General features: G+C 45.3%; 1 protein-coding gene across 1 annotated transcript in view; it reads left to right on the top strand.

Annotated features, from left to right (window-relative positions):
- The first annotated feature begins 13,212 nt into the window (after positions 1–13,212).
- LOC129811251 (ribose-5-phosphate isomerase-like) overlaps positions 13,213–17,227 on the top strand; it is a 33,928-nt gene continuing 29,913 nt past the window's right edge. The window contains exon 1 of the mRNA XM_055862412.1: positions 13,213–13,590. Within this exon, the coding sequence (XP_055718387.1) occupies positions 13,399–13,590 (192 nt within the window). The 5' untranslated portion in view covers positions 13,213–13,398. The remainder of the gene's footprint in view (positions 13,591–17,227) is intronic.

The following is a 17,227-nucleotide window of genomic DNA, read 5'->3' as shown; positions in this document are numbered from 1 at the left end:
CACTGCAGCCCCATCGATGAGAATGGGGGCGTGCTCAGTCTTCTTTTTTCTGTAGTCCACAATCATCTCCTTTGTCTTGATCACGTTGAGGGAGAGGTTGTTGTCCTGGCACCACACTGCCAGGTCTCTGACCTCCTCCCTATAGGCTGTCTCATCGTTGACGCTGATCAGGCCAACCACTGTTGTGTCATCAGCACATTTAATGATGGTGTTGGAGTCATGCCTGGCCATGCACTCATGAGTGAACAGGGAGTACAGGAGGGGACTGAGCACGCACCCCTGAGGACCCCCTGTGTTGAGGATCAGCGTGGTGGATGTGTTGTTACCTACCCTTACCACCTGGGGGCGGACCGTCAGGAAGTCCAGGATCCAGTTGCAGAGGGATGTGTGTTGTCCCAGGGTCCTTAACTTAGTGATGAGCTTTGAGGGCACTATGGTTTTGAACGCTGAGCTGTAGTCAATGAATAGCATTCTCACATAGGTGTTCCTTTTGTCCAGGTGGGAAAGGGCAGTGTGAAGTGCAATAGAGATTGCATCATCTGTGGATCTGTTGAGGTGGTATGCAAATTGGAGTGGGTCTAGGGTTTCTGGAATAATGGTGTTGATGTGAGCCATGACCAGCCTTTCAAACACTTCATGGCTACAGACGTGAGTGCTACGGGTCGGTAGTCATTTAGGCAGGTTACCTTAGTGTTCTGGGGCACAGGGACTATGGTGGTCTGCTTAAAACATGTTGGTATTACAGACTCGGACAGGGAGAGGTTGAAAATGTCAGTGAAGACACTTGCTAGTTGGTCAGCGCTTGCTCGCAGTACACTGTCCTGATAATCCGTCTGGCCCTGCGGTCTTGTAAATGTTGACCTGTTTAAAGGTCTTACTCACGTCGGCTACGGAGAGCGTGAACAGTTATGATGTCCCAGTTTATCTAACCTGCTGTCCCAGTTTACCATACACAACATTAAAATGTGGTTTTGGCTCATTGTACAGAAATGGTTGTGTAATGTCTCCTGTGAATACAATATCTACATTTCTCCTTGTTGTGCGATTAGGAAACATCACGAGGACAGGCTGTGTGAAGGCAAAACTTCTGGAAGTCACGGTGCTGCTGTCTGCAACTGCTGTCTGTGTGTGTGTTGCGCTTTTTCTCCGAGTTGTAAAAGCAAGCAGAGGCTTGATCTTTATTTTACTGATATAGCTGGCAATGTAACTGCTGTTTGACTTAACAGAATCAAGTATTTATTCATGAACTAGTACTGTAACTGACAGGATGGGAAAACTCCAGGACTGGATGGCATACCAGTGGAAGTATACAAACATTTTGTTGATATACTCAAAGGACCATTATTAGCTTGTTTTAACCACTCCTATATAAATGATAGATTATCAGACACGCAACAAGAAGGTGTGATATCATTATTACTGAAACAGGACCCAAGTGGTATATATAAAGATCCAGTCCATTTAAAAAATTGGAGACCTCTTACACTTCAGTGTTGTGATGCAAAAATCCTAGCAAAATGCTTGGCGCATAGAATAAAAAAAGTTTTGTCAGATATTATTCATCCTAATCAGACAGGTTTTTTACATGGACGATACATTGGAGATAATATAAGGCAAGTACTGGAAACAATGGAACACTATGAAATATCGGGGACACCAGGCCTGGTTTTCATAGCTGATTTTTAAAAGGCTTTTGATAAAGTACGACTGGAGTTTATATATAAATGCCTAGAATATTTCAATTTTGGGGAATCTCTTATAAAAGGGGTAAAAATTATATTAAAATGTTACTACCCTAGGTGTAAAATAGTAAATAATGGCTACATCTCAGAAAGTTTTAAACTATCTAGAGGAGTAAAACAAGGTTGTCCACTATCGGCATATCTATTTATTATTGCCATCGAAATGTTAGCTGTTAAAATTAGATCAAACATTAATATTAAGGGATTAGAAATCCAGGGCCTAAAAACGAAGGTGTCATTGTACGCTGATGATTCATGTTTTCTTTTAAAACCACAACTAGAATCTCTCCACGGCCTCTTAGAGGATCTAGATACATTTGCTATCCTCTCTGGATTAAAACCAAATTATGATAAATGTACCATATTACGTATTGGATCACAAAAAAATACACATTTTACATTGCCATGTAGTTTACCAATTAAATGGTCTGACGGTGATGTGGACATACTCGGTATACAAATCCCAAAAGAAAGAAATGATCTCACTCCAATAAATTTTTATAGATAGTTAGCAAAAATAGATAAGATCTTGCTACCATGGAAAGGAAAATACCTGTCTATTTGTGGGAAAATCACCCTGATTAACTCTTTAATCATATCACAGTTTACCTATTTGCTTATGGTTTTGCCTACACCTAGTGACCTGCTTTTTAAATTATATGAACAAAAAATATTCAATTTTATTTGGAACGGCAAGCCAGATAAAATTAAAAGGGCCTATTTATATAACGAATATGAATTCGGAGGGCAGAAATTATTAAATATTAAAGCATTAGACCTCTCACTAAAGGCATCAGTCATACAAAAGTTATACTTAAATCCAAACTGGTTCTCTAGTAGATTGGTACGAATGTCTCATCCTATGTTCAAAAAGGGCCTTTTTCCCTTTATTCAGATTACACCTGCTCACTTTCGGTTGCTTGAAAAGGAAATAATTTCCAAAATATCTTTATTTTTTAAACAAGCCTTAGAAAGTTGGTTGCAATTTCAGTTTAATCCACCTGAAAGGACGGAACAAATAGTACAACAAATCTTGTGGTTAAATTCAAATATAGTAATTGATAAAAAAACTGTATTTATCGAAGAAATGTTTAAAAAAGGTATAATTTTTGTGAATGATATCATAAATAGGACTGGTGGAGTTATGTCACACATGCAGCTAACACAGACATATGGAAATGTCTGCTCTACCCAAAATTACAACCAATTAATTGCAGCATTACCACAAAAATGGAAGAGGCAGGTGGAAGGGGATAAAAGTAAGGAACTTGTATGTCGGCCTTATATTAAAGAACATAAATGGTTAAAGAAAAGTGTGATAAATAAAAACATATACCAATTTCATTTAAGGACCAAAAAACTTACAGCTGTGCCATATAAATTGCAAAATAGTTGGGAAGAGATTTTCGATGTACCCATTCCATGGCACATGGTTTATGAATTGATACGCAAAACAATGCCGGATTCAAAACTTCGAATTTTCCAATTTAAATTATTGTACAAAATTCTTGCAACTAATAGAATGTTATATATATGGGGGATACAATCTTCCCAGCTCTGTAGATTCTGCTGTGAGGAGGCAGAGTCATTAGATCATTTATTTTGGTATTGTCTGCATGTAGCTCGTTTTTGGTCACAGGTCCAGGAATGGTTGAAGAATTGCAACATTTGCGTAGAACTAACGCTACAGATAGCAATACTGGGGGATTTGAAAAGCCATAGTCAATCAATCAATAATATAATAATTATTTTAGCAAAAAATTTTATTTTTAATTTACAATCCGTGGAAGCTATGAGAATAGGAAGATTCAAATCTTTTGTGAAGCATCACAGCACAGTTGAAAAATATATGGCAAATAAAAATCCGAAATGGATGATGTTGGAAGATAGATGGGAAAGGTTGAGTGGAGCTGAAGGGTGGGACTAATAACAAGATAAACAATGTAGGGCATACGGGATCTGTGAAATGTGTATAGGTGCGGAGCTATTGTGAAATAGCACAGTTACAAGTGGAAATCAAACTGGATGGACAACAGAAATAGAGGAAGGACTAAGAACAAACAAGAGAGAACTATTATAAAGTAGACTGTGTCTGTAAAATGTGTATAAGATGTATAAATTGAAGGTAAAAACAGAAATGTTTATCAGTTTACTCCAATTGGGGGATCGGTAGTAGGGTTTGCGGGGAATAATAATAAAGGTATACTCTTTAAAAAAAGTATGTATGTCTATGTAGGTATGTGTATGTATATATGTGTATATGTATGCATACGTGAATGGATATATATATTTACCCCAAAAAATATGGGGGAATGGAAATGATGCAGACAATTACATTGGAAGCAACATTCTTTCCGCAATATTAAGCTGATCCACCCCCAAGAAAAGAGAGAGAGAAAAAAAAAAAAAGTTGTGTAACTGACATGTAATGTTAGCTACAGTTTAATCTCCTCTCGACTGGAGTTCTGTTTGAAGAGAATGAACTAGCTAGCTAGAAGCTACCACAGACATTTCAGCTCTAATGTTAGCTATGGTAACGTTTAATCTCCTCTCGACTGAAGTTCTGTCTGAAGAGAAGGAACTAGCTAGCTAGAAGCTACCACAGACATTTCAGCTCTAATGTTAGCTATGGTAACGTTTCATCTCCTCTCGACTGAAGTTCTGTCTGAAGAGAAGGAACTAGCTAGCTAGAAGCTACCAGTTCAGCTCTAGTTTCTAGCTATCTGTCAGGTAGCTGTATCTAACAGCTGTTGCATGTATGAAAATGTTTTGTAGCCTCTTTGTCCCGTTTCAACAGAAGTACTGTACAGTAAGTACAGTTCCACTTGGTTAGTTTGTCAGTTGATGTAGAACTAAAGCTGAGCCAAAAGAGCTAGCTAGCTCACTAACTTTAGATATTATTATTTGTGCCTCAATCACACCTGAAACCAGGGGCCAAGCGATTGAAGACTGATATTCTGACGTTTTTTGACAGCGCAATGTGAGTTTTTATTATAGTCAGTATAGCATTTATTTGTCAGTTTCCCTAGTTAATTCCCTACTTTACACACTGACATGGTATAAACAGTTATACAGGCTACCCTGTTTTGGTGCACAGTCAGTACACAATACTATGCCCATCAAGTCCTAGCAGGATCAGATGGTGACAGGTGTCCCAGCAGGGTCAGTCAGGGAAGACCAGTCTGTGACGGTGCTGAGGTCAGGCAGCCAGGGGAGACCAGTCTGTGAGGGAGACCAGTCTGTGAGGGAGACCAGTCTGTGAGGGAGACCAGTCTGTGAGGGAGACCAGTCTGTGGTGGAGACCAGTCTGTAACGGTGCTGAGGTCAGCCAGTCAGGGAAGACCAGTCAGGGAAGACCAGTCTGTGAGGGAGACCAGTCTGTGAGGGAGACCAGTCTGTGATGGTGCTGAGGTCAGCCAGTCAGGGAAGACCAGTCTGTGATGGTGCTGAGGTCAGCCAGTCAGGGAAGACCAGTCAGGGAAGACCAGTCTGTGAGGGAGACCAGTCTGTGAGGGAGACCAGTGTGTGATGGTGCTGAGGTCAGCCAGTCAGGGAAGACCAGTCTGTGACGGTGCTGAGGTCAGCCAGTCAGGGAAGACCAGTCTGTGATGGTGCTGAGGTCAGCCAGTCAGGGAAGACCAGTCAGGGAAGACCAGTCTGTGAGGGAGACCAGTCTGTGATGGTGCTGAGGTCAGCCAGTCAGGGAAGACCAGTCTGTGACGGTGCTGAGGTCAGCCAGTCAGGGAAGACCAGTCTGTGAGGGAGACCAGTCTGTGAGGGAGACCAGTCTGTGATGGTGCTGAGGTCAGCCAGTCAGGGAAGACCAGTCTGTGACGGTGCTGAGGTCAGCCAGTCAGGGAAGACCAGTCTGTGATGGTGCTGAGGTCAGCCAGTCAGGGAAGACCAGTCTGTGATGGTGCTGAGGTCAGCCAGTCAGGGAAGACCAGTCTGTGAGGGAGACCAGTCTGTGATGGTGCTGAGGTCAGCCAGTCAGGGAAGACCAGTCTGTGACGGTGCTGAGGTCAGCCAGTCAGGGAAGACCAGTCTGTGAGGGAGACCAGTCTGTGATGGTGCTGAGGTCAGCCAGTCAGGGAAGACCAGTCAGGGGAGACCAGTCTGTGACGGTGCTGAGGTCAGCCAGGGAAGACCAGTCTGTGATGGTGCTGAGGTCAGCCAGTCAGGGAAGACCAGTCTGTAACGGTGCTGAAGTCAGCTAGTCAGGGAAGACCAGTCTGTGAGGGAGACCAGTCTGTGATGGTGCTGAGGTCAGCCAGTCAGGGAAGACCAGTCAGGGGAGACCAGTCTGTGAGGGAGACCAGTCTGTGAGGGAGACCAGTCAGGGGAGACCAGTCTGTGAGGGAGACCAGTCTGTGAGGGTGCTGAGGTCAGACAGTCAGGGAAGACCAGTCTGTGAGGGAGACCAGTCTGTGATGGTGCTGAGGTCAGCTAGTCAGGGGAGACCAGTCTGTGACGGTGCTGAGGTCAGCCAGTCAGGGAAGACCAGTCTGTAACGGTGCTGAAGTCAGACAGTCAGGGAAGACCAGTCTGTGAGGGAGACCAGTCTGTGACGGTGCTGAGGTCAGCCAGTCAGGGGAGACCAGTCTGTGAGGGAGACCAGTCTGTGACGGTGCTGAGGTCAGCTAGTCAGGGAAGACCAGTCTGTGACGGTGCTGAGGTCAGCCAGTCAGGGAAGACCAGTCAGGGGGAGACCAGTCTGTAACGGTGCTGAGGTCAGCTAGTCAGGGAAGACCAGTCTGTGACGGTGCTGAGGTCAGCCAGTCAGGGAAGACCAGTCTGTGACGGTGCTGAAGTCAGACAGTCAGGGAAGACCAGTCTGTGAGGGAGACCAGTCTGTGACGGTGCTGAGGTCAGCCAGGGAAGACCAGTCTGTGACGGTGCTGAGGTCAGACAGTCAGGGAAGACCAGTCTGTGATGGTGCTGAGGTCAGACAGTCAGGGAAGACCAGTCTGTGAGGGAGACCAGTCTGTGACGGTGCTGAGGTCAGACAGTCAGGGAAGACCAGTCTGTGACGGTGCTGAGGTCAGACAGTCAGGGAAGACCAGTCTGTGAGGGAGACCAGTCTGTGACGGTGCTGAGGTCAGCCAGTCAGGGAAGACCAGTCTGTGACGGTGCTGAGGTCAGCCAGTCAGGGAAGACCAGTCTGTGACGGTGCTGAGGTCAGACAGTCAGGGAAGACCAGTCTGTGAGGGAGACCAGTCTGTGACGGTGCTGAGGTCAGACAGTCAGGGAAGACCAGTCTGTGATGGTGCTGAGGTCAGACAGCCAGGGAAGACCAGTCTGTGACGGTGCTGAGGTCAGACAGTCAGGGAAGACCAGTCTGTGAGGGAGACCAGTCTGTGACGGTGCTGAGGTCAGACAGTCAGGGAAGACCAGTCTGTGAGGGAGACCAGTCTGTGACGGTGCTGAGGTCAGACAGTCAGGGAAGACCAGTCTGTGAGGGAGACCAGTCTGTGACGGTGCTGAGGTCAGACAGTCAGGGAAGACCAGTCTGTGATGGTGCTGAAGTCAGGCAGTCAGGGAAGACCAGTCTGTGAGGGAGACCAGTCTGTGAGTGAACTTTTACAGATGCAACACTTTATTCTCTCATTGCAGCAAACACTGGACAAGACAAATTCTTCAATTGAATTTAAGGCCAAAGGCATTAAGGCCAAAGAGTTCAATCTTGATTTCATCAGACCAGAGAATCTTGCTTCTCATGGTCTAAGTCCTTTAGGTGCCTTTTGGCAAACTCCAAGCGGGATGTCATGTGCCTTTTACTGAGGAGTAGGTTTCGTCTGGCCACTCTAACCATAAAGGCCTGATTGGTGGAGTGCTGCAGAGATGGTTGTCCTTCTGGAAGCTTCTCCCATCTTCACAGAGGAACTCTAGAGCTCTGTCAGAGTGACCATTGGATTCTTGGTCATCTCCCTGACCAAGGCCCTTCTCCCCCGATTGCTGAGTTTGGCCGGGTGGCCAGCTCTAGGAAGAGTCTTGGTGGTTCCAAACTTCTTCCATTTAAGAATGATGGAGGCCACTGTGTTCTTGGGGACCTTCAGTACTGCAGAAATGTTTTGGTCCCCTTCCCCAGATCTGTGCCTCGACACAATCCTGTCTCGGAGCTCTACGGACAGTTCCTTCAACCTCATGTCTGGTTTTTGCTCTGACATGACCTGTCAACTGTGGGACCTTATATAGACAGGTGTGTGCCTTTCCAAATCATGTCCAATCAATTGAATTTACCACAGGTGGACTCCAATCAAGTTGTAGAAACATCTCAAGGATGATCAATGGAAACAGGATGCACCTGAGCTCAATTTCGAGTCTCATAGTAAAGGGTCTGAATACTTATGTAAATAAGGTCTTTAAATTATTTTCTTTGTAATACATTTGCAAAAATGTTGAAAAAAACTGTTTTCACTTTTCATTATGGGGATTGATGAGGAAAAACATGTTTTTAATATATTTTAGAATAAGGCTGTAACGTAACAAAATGTGGAAAAGTCAAGGTTTGCTCGTGAGAGTTTAGGATGACCCAGTTGATAGTTGATACAATGTTTCCAGTTTGCTAGTGAGAGTTTAGGATGACCCAGTTGATAGTTGATACAATGTTTCCAGTTTGCTAGTGAGAGTTTAGGGTGACCCAGTTGATACAATGTTTCCAGTTTGCTAGTGAGAGTTTAGGGTGACCCAGTTGATACAATGTTTCCAGTTTGCTAGTGAGAGTTTAGGGTGACCCAGTTGATAGTTGATACAATGTTTCCAGTTTGCTAGTGAGAGTTTAGGGTGACCCAGTTGATACAATGTTTCCAGTTTGCTAGTGAGAGTTTAGGGTGACCCAGTTGATACAATGTTTCCAGTTTGCTAGTGAGAGTTTAGGGTGACCCAGTTGATAGTTGATACAATGTTTCCAGTTTGCTAGCGAGAGTTTAGGGTGACCCAGTTGATAGTTGATACAATGTTTCCAGTTTGCTAGTGAGAGTTTAGGGTGACCCAGTTGATACAATGTTTCCAGTTTGTGTCACGATCGTGTGGAGGATTGACGGACCAATACGCAGCACTTGGAAAATAAGCCATCTCCTTTTTATTTTAACACGAAGATGAACACGACACAAAAACACTTAAACACTAAACAAAACAAGAAAACGATCGTGAAGCTAAATAACGTTGTGCACATACACACACAGGCTACAAACGTTTTACATAGACAATTACCCACAATTAATGAGAGCCTATGGCTACCCTAAATAAGGCTCCCAATCAGAGACAACCGACATCAGCTGTCTCTAATTGGGAACTCATTCAGGTAACCATAGACTCTTCTAGATCACTCACCAACATAGACAACGCTAGACATCTACACTAAAACACAAAACCATATTTTACACCCCATAACCCCTTTACCAAATAAACATCCAAAACCAACAAAACATAAACATTACCCATGTCACACCCTGACCTAACTAAAATAATCAAGAAAACAAAGAATAATAAGGCCAGGGCGTGACATAACCCCCCCCTTGAGGCGCGAACTCCGGGCGCACCATACACAGTCTAGGGGAGGGTCTGGGTGGGCTCCCCTCCACGGTGGCGGCTCCGGCTCTGGTCGTAGTCCCCACATCACCACAGTACCTAACCACCTCCTAGGCCTCCTCCAAACGACCCCCCTCCACATTAACCCCATTGCATTCAGGGGCAGTTCCAGACTAAGGGGCAGTACCAGGGTAAGAGGCAGTACCAGAGAGCCATGAGCAGCCAGAGCCGTCAGAGAGCCATGAGCAGCCAGAGCCGTCAGAGAGCCATGAGCAGCCAGAGCCGTCAGAGAGCCATGAGCAGCCAGAGCCGTCAAAGAGCCATGAGCAGCCAGAGCCGTCAGTGAGCCATGAGCAGCCAGAGCCGTCAGAGAGCCATGAGCAGCCAGAGCCGTCAGAGCGCCATGAGCGTCGAGAGCCGTCAGCCTGCCATGAGCGTCGAGAGCCGTCAGCCTGCCATGAGCGTCGAGAGCCGTCAGCCTGCCATGAGCGTCGAGAGCCGTCAGCCTGCCATGAGCGTCGAGAGCCGTCAGCCTGCCATGAGCGTCAAGAGCCGTCAGCCTGCCATGAGCGTAGAGAGCCGTCAGTCTGCCATGAGCGTCGAGAGCCGTCAGCCAGCATGGACCTGCCAGAGCCGTCCAAACAGGACCTGCCAGAGTCCTTCAGCCGGGATCTGCCCCTTGTCCCGGTGTTGCCCCTTGTCCCGGTGCTGCCCCTTGTCCCGGTGCTGCCCCTTGTCCCGGTGCTGCCCCTTGTCCCGGTGCTGCCCCTTGTCCCGGTGCTGCCCCTTGTCCCGGTGCTGCCCCTTATTCCAGTGATGGTCCTTATCCTGGTGCTGCCCCTTGTTCTGGTGCTGCCCCTTGTCCCGGTGCTACCCCTTGTCCCGGTGCTGCCCCTTGTCCTGGTGCTAGCTGTTTATTTAGGGGAAGGTAGTGTTAGGGTGGGCATTAGAAGGGGTAGAAAGAAGAGGGGAGTGACTATGGTGGTACGGGGACAGCGTCCTGAACCGGAACCACCACCGTGGTCAACTGCCCACCCGGACCCCCCCTGGACTTTGTGCTGGTGCGCCCGGCGTTCGCACCTTGGGGGGGGGGTACTGTAACAGTCCTGACCTATTTTATGTTAGTTTTTATGTGGTTATGGTCAGGGCATGTGTTTTGGGTGGGCAGTCTATGTTACCTGTTTCTATGTTGGTTTCGGTTTGCCTGGTATGGCTCTTGATTAGAGGCAGGTGGTTTGCATTTTCCTCTAATCAAGAGTCATATTTAGGTAGGGCATTATCACTGTGTGTTTGTGGGTGATTGTCTCCTGTGTCTGTGTTATGTCTTACACCATACGGGATTGTTTCGGTTGTTCGTTTCGTTTTCGGTTTATGTAGTCTGTTCCTGGGTCAGCGTGCTTCGTGTATATGTAAGTTCGGTTGTTCAGGTCTGTCTACATCGTTTTGTTATTTTGTTAGTTATATCCAGTATAGTTCGTTTTCGTCTTTGTCTATTTTGTTTATTTAATAAATCATTATGTGTTCAAACTTCGCTGCGCCTTGGTTCCCTCAATACTCCTCCTTTTCCGAAAATGGAGAGGAGGAGGAACGCCTTAACAGTTTGCTAGTGAGAGTTTAGGGTGACCCAGTTGATACAATGTTTCCAGTTTGCTAGTGAGAGTTTAGGGTGACCCAGTTGATACAATGTTTCCAGTTTGCTAGTGAGAGTTTAGGGTGACCCAGTTGATAGTTGATACAATGTTTCCAGTTTGCTAGTGAGAGTTTAGGGTGACCCAGTTGATACAATGTTTCCAGTTTGCTAGTGAGAGTTTAGGGTGACCCAGTTGATACAATGTTTCCAGTTTGCTAGTGAGAGTTTAGGGTGACCCAGTTGATAGTTGATACAATGTTTCCAGTTTGCTAGTGAGAGTTTAGGGTGACCCAGTTGATACAATGTTTCCAGTTTGCTAGTGAGAGTTTAGGGTGACCCAGTTGATACAATGTTTCCAGTTTGCTAGTGAGAGTTTAGGGTGACCCAGTTGATAGTTGATACAATGTTTCCAGTTTGCTAGCGAGAGTTTAGGGTGACCCAGTTGATAGTTGATACAATGTTTCCAGTTTGCTAGTGAGAGTTTAGGGTGACCCAGTTGATACAATGTTTCCAGTTTGCTAGTGAGAGTTTAGGGTGACCCAGTTGATAGTTGATACAATGTTTCCAGTTTGCTAGTGAGAGTTTAGGGTGACCCAGTTGATACAATGTTTCCAGTTTGCTAGTGAGAGTTTAGGGTGACCCAGTTGATACAATGTTTCCAGTTTGCTAGTGAGAGTTTAGGGTGACCCAGTTGATACAATGTTTCCAGTTGGTTGGAGACAGGCCATGCATAGCCAATGTGATGATTTATAGTATATTTATTTCAGGATATTTTCTACCTGCAGGCTGCAATGTTTTTATGTGTTGGCTTTATGTAGGCTATTTTTACATAGTTGACAATGGCAATAAAAGTTACTTTTAGATTTGTATAATTTTCATTTAGATTTAGATAGAATGTAGATTAACCACAGACAATGATTTTGAGATACAATTACTATTATAAATTAAATGAAACTGTTCCACGAAAATGTATATATGAAAATCATAACTGGAAAGCAGATTGGTAGAAATGGTAAGATAACTTGGCACTCCAAATGGAAAAGGTTGCCGACCGCTGGTGTAGCATATTACCGGCAACTTCCAGAGCTTAAGGGCAGAATCCGCAAAGTCCAGCAGCCGCAAGAGGAAGGTCGGGAGCGGGGGGTTTTCCTTCTGGTTAGGCTATCGTGATCTCTGGCTCCCTTGAGTCATTTGTGTGTCTTGATTATTTAATCAAAACAGCATGCTTAAAGCATCAGACAAGTTCATTACATATAGCCTAGTTGATTTTATTCAAACACATAGGGTGTGTCTATATGTAACGGATGTGAAATGGCTAGCTAGTTAGCGGGTGCGCGCTAGTAGCATTTCAATCAGTTACGTCACTTGCTCTGAGACTTAAGTAGTGTTGCCCCTTGCTTTGCAAGGGCCGCGGCTTTTGTGGAGCGATGGGTAACGACGCTTCATGGGTGACTGTTGATGTGTGCAGAGGGTCCCTGGTTCGCGCCCGTGTCGGGGCGAGGGGACGACGTAAAGTTACTACTGTTACATATATATGAAAAAATACACAATTAAAAATGTCAATCAATGTAGAAAAGACTACTCGGGGACAGCCCTAGTAGAAATTAGCTTTAGATGCCCCAACAAATTCTGAGGAAGGACCCCCAGATCCACCGCCAGGTTATGTCCCCCCCACTTCTAAAACCAAAGTTGCACCCCTGTGGATAGATGTCACTAAACATAGCCCTTATTTGAAGTATTTCTAAAATCCACTATGGGAAAAAGGAATGGTGGAAAAACGATTGGAACCTTATTAACCGTTAGGTTTTATGGGTATTATGACACCTCTACTGTGGGGCTCTGTATGTAACTTTTTGGGCAACGCCACCAAATTCACATAGAAATGTAAGCTATAGATCTATCATTCTACTCGAAAGCAAGTCTAAGAAGCGGTGGTTCTGTTACATGTGTGCTATATCTATGCTTCTTACGTTTTTTGTTTGATCAACTTTTACTTTCTGTTTTGTACACCAACTTCAAACAGGTGAAACAACAATATTTTGAGTTATGGAAAATATATTTCACAGCGGTTTAGATGATATAATAATTATCTACACTATACTTGCTTATTTTGTCCCATAAACTGAAATTAGACAAACTATTCGAGTTTTAGCACCCAGGAAATGGTGGAGTGATTTCTGCATAGTGCACCTTTAACCTATATCAACAAAACGCCAAAATCAAGGGGCATTTATCATTGATTGAAATGACTGGAAAACGTACAGACTGTCCCTTTAATTGATGAACAGTTTTAAACCGTTCAGGGATGTTGGGACGTTGAACGCAGCACTAGTCGAGGAAGCTACCTGTACACAGATATACATGTCAACAGTTCCGTGGGTTTACCGCGTTGGTCGAGCGGCGTAAGGACAACGGACTCAGCAACAACAACATACTAGGTTTATTTTGCAGCAGATCGTGAATTTGTCAGTCCTTGGAGGAGGTTGTGTCTTGTTGATGGGCAGGGCTATGCTACTCCAGAGGTGGATCTGTCCCACCCTCCTCTCAGCTGGCCACCGTTCTGCAGTAGTGAAGAAAGAGACTCCGTTCACCCACATGCGTCTCTTTACGAGTCCCAGCAACAGACACGGCATGGCAGAAGAAGCGAAGAAACTAGCAGGCTATGCTGCGGTGGATAATCACGTTCAGGTAAGAGAACTGACATTGTGTTGACAAATGAATATAGTTAACAGTTCGTTTTTTTGGTTTAGCAGATAGCGAAGTTAGCTGTCGTGCTCAGTTTGGTATGCTTTTTTATATGTGGGGGCCATGCTGATGCTAAACAGCTAGTTGACTGGCTGGTACAACAACACGTAATGTGCTACTAAAAGGTTAGGAAGTAGCTAGGCAGTAGCCATACCGTGTACCAGTCCAGTTAGCTAGCTAGTTGACTGGCTGGTACAACAACATGTAATGTGATACTAAAAGGTTAGGAAGTAGCTAGGCAGTAGCCATACCGTGTACCAGTCCAGTTAGCTAGTTGACTGGCTAGTACAACAACATGTAATGTGATACTAAAAGGTTAGGAAGTAGCTAGGCAGTAGCCATACCGTGTACCAGTCCAGTTAGCTAGCTAGTTGACTGGCTACTAAAAGGTTAGGAAGTAGTTAGGCAGTAGCCATACCGTGTACCAGTCCAGTTAGCTAGTTGACTGGCTAGTACAACAACATGTAATGTGCTACTAAAAGGTTAGGAAGTAGCTAGGCAGTAGCCATACCGTGTACCAGTCCAGTCAGCTAGTTGACTGGCTACTAAAAGGTTAGGAAGTAGCTAGGCAGTAGCCATACCGTGTACCAGTCCAGTTAGCTAGTTGACTGGCTAGTACAACAACATGTAATGTGCTACTAAAAGGTTAGGAAGTAGCTAGGCAGTAGCCATACCGTGTACCAGTCCAGTTAGCTAGCTAGTTGACTGGCTACTAAAAGGTTAGGAAGTAGCTAGGCAGTAGCCATACCGTGTACCAGTCCAGTTAGCTAGTTGACTGGCTAGTACAACAACATGTAATGTGCTACTAAAAGGTTAGGCAGTAGCTAGGCAGTAGCCATACCGTGTACCAGTCCAGTTAGCTAGCTAGTTGACTGGCTACTAAAAGGTTAGGAAGTAGCTAGGCAGTAGCCATACCGTGTACCAGTCCAGTTAGCTAGTTGACTGGCTACTAAAAGGTTAGGAAGTAGCTAGGCAGTAGCCATACCGTGTACCAGTCCAGTTAGTTAGCTAGTTGACTGGCTGGTACAACAACATGTAATGTGCTACTAAAAGGTTAGGCAGTAGTTAGGCAGTAGCCATACCGTGTACCAGTCCAGTCAGCTAGTTGACTGGCTACTAAAAGGTTAGGAAGTAGCTAGGCAGTAGCCATACCGTGTACCAGTCCAGTTAGCTAGCTAGTTGACTGGCTACTAAAAGGTTAGGAAGTAGCTAGGCAGTAGCCATACCGTGTACCAGTCCAGTTAGCTAGTTGACTGGCTAGTACAACAACATGTAATGTGCTACTAAAAGGTTAGGAAGTAGCTAGGCAGTAGCCATACCGTGTACCAGTCCAGTTAGCTAGCTAGTTGACTGGCTACTAAAAGGTTAGGAAGTAGCTAGGCAGTAGCCATACCGTGTACCAGTCCAGTTAGCTAGTTGACTGGCTACTAAAAGGTTAGGAAGTAGCTAGGCAGTAGCCATACCGTGTACCAGTCCAGTCAGCTAGTTGACTGGCTACTAAAAGGTTAGGAAGTAGCTAGGCAGTAGCCATACCGTGTACCAGTCCAGTTAGCTAGTTGACTGGCTAGTACAACAACATGTAATGTGCTACTAAAAGGTTAGGAAGTAGCTAGGCAGTAGCCATACCGTGTACCAGTCCAGTCAGCTAGTTGACTGGCTACTAAAAGGTTAGGAAGTAGCTAGGCAGTAGCCATACCGTGTACCAGTCCAGTTAGCTAGCTAGTTGACTGGCTACTAAAAGGTTAGGAAGTAGCTAGGCAGTAGCCATACCGTGTACCAGTCCAGTTAGTTAGCTAGTTGACTGGCTAGTACAACAACATGTAATGTGCTACTAAAAGGTTAGGAAGTAGCTAGGCAGTAGCCATACCGTGTACCAGTCCAGTTAGCTAGTTGACTGGCTACTAAAAGGTTAGGAAGTAGCTAGGCAGTAGCCATACCGTGTACCAGTCCAGTTAGCTAGTTGACTGGCTACTAAAAGGTTAGGAAGTAGCTAGGCAGTAGCCATACCGTGTACCAGTCCAGTTAGCTAGTTGACTGGCTGGTACAACATGTAATGTGCTACTAAAAGGTTAGGAAGTAGCTAGGCAGTAGCCATACCGTGTACCAGTCCAGTTAGCTAGTTGACTGGCTACTAAAAGGTTAGGAAGTAGCTAGGCAGTAGCCATACCGTGTACCAGTCCAGTTAGCTAGTTGACTGGCTACTAAAAGGTTAGGAAGTAGCTAGGCAGTAGCCATACCGTGTACCAGTCCAGTTAGTTAGCTAGTTGACTGGCTGGTACAACAACATGTAATGTGCTACTAAAAGGTTAGGAAGTAGCTAGGCAGTAGCCATACCGTGTACCAGTCCAGTCAGCTAGTTGACTGGCTACTAAAAGGTTAGGAAGTAGCTAGGCAGTAGCCATACCGTGTACCAGTCCAGTTAGCTAGTTGACTGGCTACTAAAAGGTTAGGCAGTAGCTAGGCAGTAGCCATACCGTGTACCAGTCCAGTTAGCTAGTTGACTGGCTACTAAAAGGTTAGGCAGTAGCTAGGCAGTAGCCATACCGTGTACCAGTCCAGTTAGCTAGTTGACTGGCTACTAAAAGGTTAGGAAGTAGCTAGGCAGTAGCCATACCGTGTACCAGTCCAGTTAGCTAGTTGACTGGCTAGTACAACAACATGTAATGTGATACTAAAAGGTTAGGAAGTAGCTAGGCAGTAGCCATACCGTGTACCAGTCCAGTTAGCTAGCTAGTTGACTGGCTACTAAAAGGTTAGGAAGTAGCTAGGCAGTAGCCATACCGTGTACCAGTCCAGTTAGCTAGTTGACTGGCTAGTACAACAACATGTAATGTGATACTAAAAGGTTAGGAAGTAGCTAGGCAGTAGCCATACCGTGTACCAGTCCAGTTAGCTAGCTAGTTGACTGGCTACTAAAAGGTTAGGAAGTAGCTAGGCAGTAGCCATACCGTGTACCAGTCCAGTTAGCTAGCTAGTTGACTGGCTACTAAAAGGTTAGGAAGTAGCTAGGCAGTAGCCATACCGTGTACCAGTCCAGTTAGCTAGCTAGTTGACTGGCTACTAAAAGGTTAGGAAGTAGTTAGGCAGTAGCCATACCGTGTACCAGTCCAGTTAGCTAGTTGACTGGCTGGTACAACAACATGTAATGTGTTACTAAAAGGTTAGGAAGTAGCTAGGCAGTAGCCATACCGTGTACCAGTCCAGTTAGCTAGCTAGTTGACTGGCTACTAAAAGGTTAGGAAGTAGTTAGGCAGTAGCTATACCGTGTACCAGTCCAGTTAGCTAGTTGACTGGCTACTAAAAGGTTAGGAAGTAGCTAGGCAGTAGCCATACCGTGTACCAGTCCAGTTAGCTAGCTAGTTGACTGGCTACTAAAAGGTTAGGAAGTAGCTAGGCAGTAGCCATACCGTGTACCAGTCCAGTTAGCTAGCTAGTTGACTGGCTACTAAAAGGTTAGGAAGTAGCTAGGCAGTAGCCATACCGTGTACCAGTCCAGTTAGCTAGTTGACTGGCTAGTACAACAACATGTAATGTGATACTAAAAGGTTAGGAAGTAGCTAGGCAGTAGCCATACCGTGTA

The sequence above is a fragment of the Salvelinus fontinalis genome, chromosome 15 (assembly GCF_029448725.1).
Source record: "Salvelinus fontinalis isolate EN_2023a chromosome 15, ASM2944872v1, whole genome shotgun sequence".
Taxonomy (NCBI): Eukaryota; Metazoa; Chordata; class Actinopteri; order Salmoniformes; family Salmonidae; genus Salvelinus; species Salvelinus fontinalis.
The sequence above is the reverse complement of the archived record's forward strand: the minus strand, read 5'-3'. Positions and strand labels throughout refer to the sequence as shown.